The 9,410-nt window shown below is 39.7% G+C and overlaps 1 protein-coding gene across 8 annotated transcripts in view; it reads right to left on the reverse strand.

Annotated features, from left to right (window-relative positions):
- Hrb27c (Heterogeneous nuclear ribonucleoprotein at 27C) overlaps positions 1–7,212 on the reverse strand; it is a 37,839-nt gene extending 30,627 nt beyond the window's left edge. For 4 of the 8 annotated variants that reach the window (XM_078197532.1, XM_078197534.1, XM_078197531.1 and 1 more), the window contains exons 1-6: positions 7,044–7,211; positions 5,386–5,593; positions 5,111–5,297; positions 3,099–3,181; positions 2,130–2,520; positions 475–675 (exon numbers count right to left, since the gene is read on the reverse strand). In XM_078197532.1, the coding sequence (XP_078053658.1) occupies positions 475–675; positions 2,130–2,520; positions 3,099–3,181; positions 5,111–5,297; positions 5,386–5,593; positions 7,044–7,081 (1,108 nt within the window). In that variant the 5' untranslated portion in view covers positions 7,082–7,211. Of the gene's footprint in view, positions 1–474; positions 676–2,129; positions 2,521–3,098; positions 3,182–5,110; positions 5,298–5,385; positions 5,594–7,043 lie in introns of all 8 variants that reach the window. The other 4 variants (XM_078197528.1, XM_078197529.1, XM_078197533.1 and 1 more) reach the window with 3 other exon arrangements.
- Positions 7,213–9,410: the final 2,198 nt, after the last annotated feature.

Consider the following 9,410-nt stretch of genomic DNA (forward strand, 5'->3'; position numbering starts at 1 on the left):
CCGAACGAAACGACAACTAAACGCGATCCCTATGGGACCAGGGAACTTCGTGCGGTGCAAAACTCGCGTGACAAGACAGCGTTAACACTAGATCTACAAAAGTGACTTCGCGTTATTTAAAAGCAGCAGTAACACCGCGTTAATAAATCTGTAGGAAGAAAGTAAGTCGAATGCGTCCTCGTCGTCTCTAAATTAAAGATCTTTCATCCGGTTGCGTTAAAAAAGCAGTTCTAGCGTTAACGAGCACAGAGAAGAAAAGACCGAGATCTCTAGAGGCAACATTTTAGAACGGAACGTCGTCTTTTTCGAGGAAAAAGAGGACAGCCAGGGGTCAGCGTACTAATCTAAACAGATAGAAACAGAGAAGGAGACAGTAGATGGCTTTAGCTAGAGTCAAAAATATGGTACTGGAGCTGTACGATGCGAAAGGGTGGATAGAGGAAAGACGTTGATTGACTGAGCTTGAAGACTCACCCTGCGGGCCAGAGGGGTTCGAGTTGGAGTTGGGCTGCGAGGAGTTGGGCTGAGGGGGCTGAGGTGGTGGCTGGGTCCCTGGAGGGGGCCCATTCTGTGGCATGTTCCAGGAGTTCCAGGAACCCCCTGGCCCGCCCCCCGCAGCCCCGCCAGTACCCGCCGTGGGCCCGTAGCCCCCTGAAGCGGCCGCCGCCGGCCCACCTGCGATCATCAACCACACAAACACGTGTCACCGACCACCGACGTCTTCTTATGCAGTTTTCTCAGGTTACGTTCACTCTGCCGATCCGCGCGCCCCTCTTCGTTAAACTCTTTTGAGAACCCTCGACGGGATCGTCTTCTCACCATCGAAATAGCCCTCGTCGTGACTCGAGAAAATGCAAATCGCGCTGCGGGCATCGTTTTCCCTTCGACTTTCTTTCACGGCTAGCTTTTACGATTCGGGAATTTCTTTGATCGTGCACTACTGGTTGGGTATCCAAGACGTTGGCGTTAAATGACTACGTTAGACAGCAACGGAGCAGCAAAGTGAACGTACCCTAACTTGGTCAACCACTTCAGTGCCAAGCATGCACCGATAAGCGGTGTTTATTGAAATGGAATCATGAGACTTCAAAGAAAATGCTCAAAATACCAGCGGAACGCCGCACCGTCGGCGACCGTTTAATTAATTGCTGTAAAAAAGATGCGAACTTTAAGCAACAGACTCCAAAGCGTTTTTTTATTCTCGATCACTAATGGTGAGAAACTTACCTCAGACATCTCTTCTCTTCTGAAAACATGTGAAAATCGTACAATAATGGAATGAGACAACCGTTCAATTACTCTTTCTCTCTCTCTCTCTCTTTCCTAGAGGGTGATGAAGGCAAAAATTCAAAGGAATGACTAAAGCTTGCTCGCTCGTTGCAGTCTTGGCACTTGAATGGGGTTCTCGTTTTGCTAATGAAAATGTACCACGCGATCTTTCGCCAACGTTTGCGCTTGATACTCGACTTGACGGAGGATCGAGCCCAAACAGTATAGAGAAATACTAAGGTTCGCTAAATTTTCGGTTGCTATACCCGCAACTGATGAGAGGTGATCACAGTACGAGGATATATTGTTCGTCCGTGAAAAGATACGCACACGTATGTATACACATCAAGCAATTAAATGTGAGTCTGAACCGACACAATCAATCCAAGAGATACTCGTTCATGATTGCCCTAATGTATTCTCTTTCCATAGCGTATAACCTCCAGGGGGTATCGAAATAAAGATAATTAATCACGCGTTCTATAGGTATTGGTTATAGTTTTCTTTTTTTTTTTTCTCCCGATTTCTCCCGTGTTCACATATGTATCTTGCTCTTTCTTCTCCTAACATCTCCGAGGAGGATGGAGGGGGAGAGGACAGGATCAAAGTTATTGTTAATCTTTATAACTATGACCTTATCGTGTGTCGTCCTTAAATAACAAATGAAAACATACTCGAAACAGAACGCTGATATTTTTTTTCAAATACGGAGCAGCTCGATCGAAAGAACATATAAGAAAATCTTGTATTTTTTTTTTTTCCTTAGAATTTGATAAATTAATTAGTTCTTTTGACTCTGTTTCAATCGTTTGCGGAGTCGATTCAGCATAAGTTATTGGAAAATCGTGTGGTGAACTCACCATAGCTGCCGTAACCTTGAGTAGCTGCTGCAGGCTGGACATTGTAACTGCTACTCCATTGATGGTGAGGAGGTGGTGGGATCTGCTGTTGCTGAGGTGGGCCCGGTGGTGCGCCCCAACCTTGAGAATTATACTGAGTGGTGTAACCAGCGTATCCACCAGTTTGGGGACTGGTTCCCCAGCTCTGGTACTGCTGCATCATATTCCCGGGCGGTCCCATAGGGCCTCCCATCATCGGGCCACCCATCTGACCATTCGGCCCACCCATGGGCCCCATATTACCAGCCATTCCTATCGGAGGTCCGCCAGGTTGTGGTGGTCCCCATTGTCCTTGGTGACTGTCGTTCATTTTGCTGGAAGAATCACGTGGCTCCGCACGCTTGATCTCAACCTGCAACCAGAAAGTGCCGAACCGAATTATAGAAATCATTTTCTCGCCCTTTTCCGCGACTGCTTTTTTTTGATCGATGGTAATCACCGATATACGTTCGAATTGAAACAATCCCGCTGTCGCCTTAAGTTCCGTTTTACAATGATATATATATGTATATATATCGAAGCTTTTGAAAGAACTCGCCAAGTCTTACATAAATTCTAATATGCTAGGATATTATACTAAATTTCTCAAATTGTTTTCCTCGCATCGTATGAAATTTTCTTTTTGCTCTGTCTATAGTTCTGGTACGATTTTCTGGTTTTTGCTCCTTTAACCGATACTTACATAATAATAAACTAAGCGTACAGTTGTTCAGCGTTTAACATTAGTACGAGAAAATAGTGTAAAATAAAATAAGTACACTATATAACTAAACATTATTACGATTAAAACTATATGTAAGAGTAATGTAATTAAATTAAATTATGCTAACGATCGTACTTATTATTATTTTACATTACATTATTCTAGGCATATAATGTATAAGGTAACTTTTATAAATTATATATGGCTAGTGTGTAGGTATGCTATACCTGTTTTCCATTCAAGTTGACGAAATGCTCGGCGACGCATCGGTCCACTGCATCTTCATCCTCGAAGCTGAGGAAGCCAAATCCTGCCGTCCAAACGTGATAGTATATCAAAAATTGCCCCATATATTTACACAACAAATACACCTTCCATTTAGCTTTTTTTTGTTCTCATTTTCTATGTAGCCGTTCTGATATCTTTTTTTTTTTATATTATGAAGATTACAGCTTGTTCGTACAATTCCGTATCAACTGTCCATTATATCTAATTACTTTTGCTAGTGTTAATGATAATAACAGTGGCTAGGCTTAATTTGGAGTATTTTTGAGTGTATAAATAATTTAATTATTACAATTTTAATATCGATTAAAAACATGCATCCTCTAGAAGTTTTAAGATACTTATTATTACTATCCATCTTATATGTGCACATAAAGCTTAATGTACTTAATCTAAAAAATTTATGATGGCTGTTTTGAAGAAGCTTTCTTTTCGACCATGTTTATTGATTTTCTCGTGATTACAATTAAACGAAACGATAACATCTGTATCGGATATTGCGAGAGAGTATCTGTCAATTTCGTGAATCATTTGCGAAGATAATTTTGTATTCTCCGAAGTTAATCTTTCTTTTTTCTTTCAAGTTACGATATTTCGAGAGATTAATGTACAAAGCAATCCACACTGTTAAAAGAAGTAATAAGATGCGCAAAAACGAAAAGTTCACTTGGGCCATGAGAACACACTAACTTCTTGAATGCAGCCACCAAAAATGAATAAATATTTAAAGAGAAAGAAAGATATAAACGTGTATCTCGTATTTACTAAATTGTTTAACCACAAGGACACCAATGTTAAGGCAAAAATTATTCTATACTAAAAAGCCATAGAAATTAATGATACCCTAAGTTTTATTTTAGTTATAAATTTTATACTAATATATTTAAGATTAATCCTTTATATAACATATTATGCCGGTTAATGATAAATATAAGTAATTGATCTTATTATCCAGTGGACAAGATAAATAGGTGGATATAATTTAATAAAAAATAGGATATACAACGTATCTTACTAATAGCTTAACTTCAACTTATGTTATGTACATTTAACTTATGTACCTTAATAACCTATTCTTAATAAAAACTTAGCCAAAATTCACATTATGTGTAAATACATTTAAATGTAATTTAATGTAACATAAATAATTATCTTAACTTCTTTTTAAGGTAAGACAAGGCGAATTATTAAGTGTAGCAAAATAGGATAAAAACACTACATAAATAGCTATATAAGTATAATGCATATAAGTTTCAGTTTTGTGGACAGGAGGCTTAAAGTATTTCGTAAATATATGTGTATGTATATACGTATATATATAAATATATATATATCGAAAATAAATAATATTAATTAAGAAGAGTATGAATCAGGATGTATTAATTATAATTATTGAAGGAAGCAAGAGCAGGGTCATTAAAAAAAAAAAAAAAGAAGGGTAATCAAGCAGGGGAAAGTTCAATGACCATTTATTATTGACTGGCTTAAGCATAGAACTGTGTTTAACTTTTAATTAATTATTTGCTAGTCCTAGTATTTATGGATAATTTTTAGATTAAAAGTTGGACAAAATTTTGAGACTGTACTTCAAATGGGTGTGCTGCATTCAAGTCAGAATTTTTGATTTCTATTCATTGCACGTCAGGAATGCCACCACTAATTTTACATACATTATTTTTTTGCTAATGCATAAAAAATATTAGCTATTATAAAAGAGTACATATCTTTATAAAAAATTTATTTCAAGAATTCTGACTATAATTTTGGTCACATAATAGAGAAGATTATAAAAGTAAACTACTTTCCATAATTGTGATACATTGTTCTCTATAGCTTCTATGATAGTTAGAAAATAAGATGCAACTATTACTATGGGATTTATTGGACCCCCGATGGAAACTACAGAGAACAATGCAGAAAATATAAATAAAAATAAATACTGCAGTGTACTCACCTCTTGATTTCTTTTTTTCCTGGTCATACATTATCACCACTTCCATAACTTTGCCAAAACGATTAAAGAAGGTTCTCAAATCTGTTTCTGTTACATTGCTCGGTAAGCCACCCAGAAAAACTTTTGGGAAGCCTCCACTGCGTTTTGGCTTCTGTTGAGTGCGTGGATTGCATGGTTTTGGATCAATCTGCAACAAAACCACCGAAATCAATGAATCAGTAAAATTCCATCAGAATAAAATAAACAAATTTCCTTCTTCTGAGAGCTGTACTCACAGTGCGCCCATCAAGCTGATGAGGTCCATTCTGGAGAACCAAGGGGACATTAGCCGGGTCGCTGAATGTTACAAATCCAAAACCACGGCTGCGTCCAGACTCACTGTTTTTCATAACAACGCAGTCAATTACTTCACCATAGCGGCCAAAGTAGCGTTGTAGATTTTCCTGTGTTGTTTCCCAGGACAAACCACCCACAAATAACTTTCTGCAGGGACAGAGGAGAAACAATGTGATTACATAATTAATATTAATCTAAAAAATTAAATCCACGGGCCATCCATAAATAAAGACAAAGATTCTACATTAATTTTTAATCTCAAAAGATATTTATTACATCGAATTTCTATAAAGGGATTAAACTTCCCTTTCTACATATTCAAATTGTATTATTAAATTCCAGAGCATATTTATGGATCCCCCTGCATTTATTAAATTTAATATAATTACTATTAATGTGATTTCTAATTAAAACATTTAATATCGGAAAATATCCGATAGCTCTAGCTGCGAATTCCCCGAGTGCAGCAAGAGGGATGCACATTGCAATGTGCTCAATAATACAGGCGACCTAGGGTTTCCCAGATACAGTTAAAATGTCTATAAAATAAAGCCCAGCAGGCCGCATAATAAACTCAGGTAGCCGACCGTGTGCGAGAATAAGCCCGTCGGCGAGAAAGCACGAAAACGCTGTTCAGGATATAGAGCATAAAAATAGGGGATCTAGAACCGAAGGATGGCGGTGAACTTTCGCGCAGCGGCTATACACGGAAAATTCATGGTTTCGTCGGCATAACTCCGGGGATTAACCCTTTCTTAGCTAAAGGCGACTATAGCCCTCCGACACTGGCCGATTATTGCTTTACACTACACGCGTCTATAGACACCCGTAAAGATTTTCCAATCATTAACAGCTTCCCTAGAGCTTTCTAATCGAATACATTCGCTGCAAACACTGGCAGATCATTATGCCGAAATATATAAAAATCGAACCGGATGGTTATAGCAAATATACGGTTTCGCCGATAGGGGGAAAATGCGATCGGAGGTGCCGGGTGAAGGAGACGAAACACGGTGGAGAGCCGGCGTTCGGTGAATAATTAGTAGTGTGAATTAGTTTTGAGGGGTTTCCAAAGGAGGGCTCTAGTTGGAGATGCAGAACTGCAAGAAGTTCGTTGGACCAAAAACCCGAGACGCTTCGCAGCGTTGTTATTATTACAATATAACTTGTACTAATATTATTGCAAGAGGGCTTGGTGTGCGCGGCGAGTTTTCGCTGGATAATTTTGGCGGAGGCCTCGATCGCGAGAGCATTCGTAAACTAATTCACGGGCGCCGATAATTCCTCCCGTTGCGAGAAAAACTACAACACCGAAACCGCTCGTTGGTCCGGGGGGGAAGAAAGGTTGGCCTCGCGTATCGAGGCTGCTCGTAAAGGACCGCGAGGATGCCCGATGACGTCTCCGGTCATCAGAAGCCACGATTTTAATCGAGACCGAGGCGGCATGCTAACAAGGAAACGCGAGACGCGAGGTGAATGGGATACGCAAATGGAGATCCCACGCAATAAGAGCCGTCGGGCCGTGTACGCGTCCCGATCGGTGAGAAACGGTCTATCACGCGTAAAAGCGGCCGCTTAATGTCGTTTATCTACTCACCCCTTTTCGTCGTCGTCCATTTCGGTCTTCACTCTCATAATATTTCACTTAAAACTACGAGAATGTTGTTAGTATAAGGGCGCGAACGGGAATATGGCACGATGCTTAGCGCGGACGAGGGTAATGGCTCCCCACAATGAACGCGACGTCGAGAACAGAATGTAAACGTAACGAAGCGAATCGCGTCACTTCCGTCGACGGCCGAGTCAAATCAGCAACCGACGATCGTCGCGCCTCAGGTGCGAATTTATCGAAACAGTGCGCCCTCTATAAACTACGGAAGTCCCGTGCGTTCGTGGCCGTTTCCAATCAGGTCTCCTCTTTCATCGATTTATTATTTGCAATTTAATTCGTTTAACGACGTTTCCAACTACAAATTATACGCAATAAAAGACAGTTATCGATTAAATTTTTTTTACCGATGGAAAACAATCGTTTTCGATGTACAAAAGATGAAGAAAAATATTCGTCTCCGATCGTGAATTACTGTCGGTTTTTAATTGGAAATTTCATTGATTTATTGATGCTTAAGATTAAATCATTTCATAGTAAGAAATTGTAATTGATTTAATTTTTAAAACACTGCAGATATTAAGCGTTAATTTCCAAGAGACAATTAATGACCATAAACGGTAATTATTAATTGTTGCCGACTTTTTAATGGAAATTTATTATGAAGTCCGTCTGATGTATGCCTCTAATAATTTACGAACGCTTAAACTGTTTTAGATCATTTCACGTTGCACGAAAATTAGCATGTGAAAGTGAAACCGGCAAAACGATGAAATCGCTGTAACAATGTATTACTTTGAACTTGATTAAATGTTTAATAATATTACTACTCGACTCCTAGCAGCACGTGAATTCATAACTCAATTACGACGTTAAAAATGTATTGCAACAGAGTACCAGTTAAATAGCTGTGCGCCGAAGTAATTTACTTTCAATCTGATCGTCGATTAAGTAGTTTAATCATTGATCCGACGAATAATTAAATAACCATCAGAGCTAATTACATCGTATTTAGATGATCAGTTAAGCATTAATCGCTTAATTGCAGTCGATGATTATACATTACAATAATAATCGCTAATAATTGATATACATCGGCATGTTTACGGCGATTCCACCGGCTACGAAATTTTATAATATTTTTATTCGAATGTCGCCTGTTCCAGGAAATTAGAGACTTTATTTTGGCCGGCGTCGCATGGTTCGCGAGATGCATAATGCACTCGTTTCGATTTTTGATGCATCTTTAATGAACCATGCATTGGTACGGCCCTGAGCGTAGCATGCACCCATCTTCCTAGATTTTAATCATTAAATAAACGATCGCCGGAATGGCGGACAATAATTTTTGAATCGCAATACGAGGAAATCGACGGGGAACACGAGGGAAATAATATATTAATTGAATGCAGTAGTGCATATGGGTTCAACGATCTGTCGTCACATAGCTGGTTCCCGCCATTTTGATCCGAGGCTGGCGGCAACGTTTGAATCATCCACGGCACACACTACGGTCACGCTATCACCAAAGTTATTGCCCCATCCGATAACGAAGAAACAACTTCGACCGCATGTAAAAAAACGCGTCACGCCTCTCCCGCCGATCTTCATTTCTATTAAGAGCCGAACGATTTTCTTCTTGAATGGAACGCAATCTCGCTGCCGTTGCATAATGCATAAGAACCGACGCATTGTGCAACACATTAGTCTCTCTACCGGTAATAATTTCATAAGGCACTGATGCGGAACGATGCGAGCATTAACGTTCGCGTAATTCGATACGTTCTTGTTGAAAAGTTTAATTAACAACGTTCCGGGTCGTCGCCAATATCGCGCGAAATAATACGCGTGCATAAGCAATAGTGTCTTCGTGCTAATAACTTCGTCCTAAACAAAGAGAAAGACTAAGCGCCGTGGAAAACAACTGATAAACTTTTACGCAGCGCCGTTCCCTCGTACTTTTCGTGTCTTTTCAGGCGAGTCATTCGAGCGACGCGGAGGTCAACTCCCTTATCTGATAAAGCGGCGATAAATTGACACCACCGGAGTCGTGAGCATTTTCGACGATGTCGCCTTTAGATATCGTGCAATCTCGGGCTACGACATCAACTGAAATTGATCAAGAATCGGACTGCATGTGGACATTGACGCGGGAAATATGGACGTTCAAACGGCGATCGTTTCTTCGAAAATTGTGCGACAAGATTCATCGCGGTTTTGAAAAAATTATAGTGAGTTTAGTGTACACGCAGCAAATGTGGACTCTAAAACAACGATAATTTGCTCGGAAGTCGGGCAAATTAATGCTTCAAGATTAATCAGAATTGCTTGAGAATCACGATATCTTCGACGCTT

This window comes from Augochlora pura, chromosome 3 (assembly GCF_028453695.1).
Source record: "Augochlora pura isolate Apur16 chromosome 3, APUR_v2.2.1, whole genome shotgun sequence".
Classification (NCBI taxonomy): Eukaryota; Metazoa; Arthropoda; class Insecta; order Hymenoptera; family Halictidae; genus Augochlora; species Augochlora pura.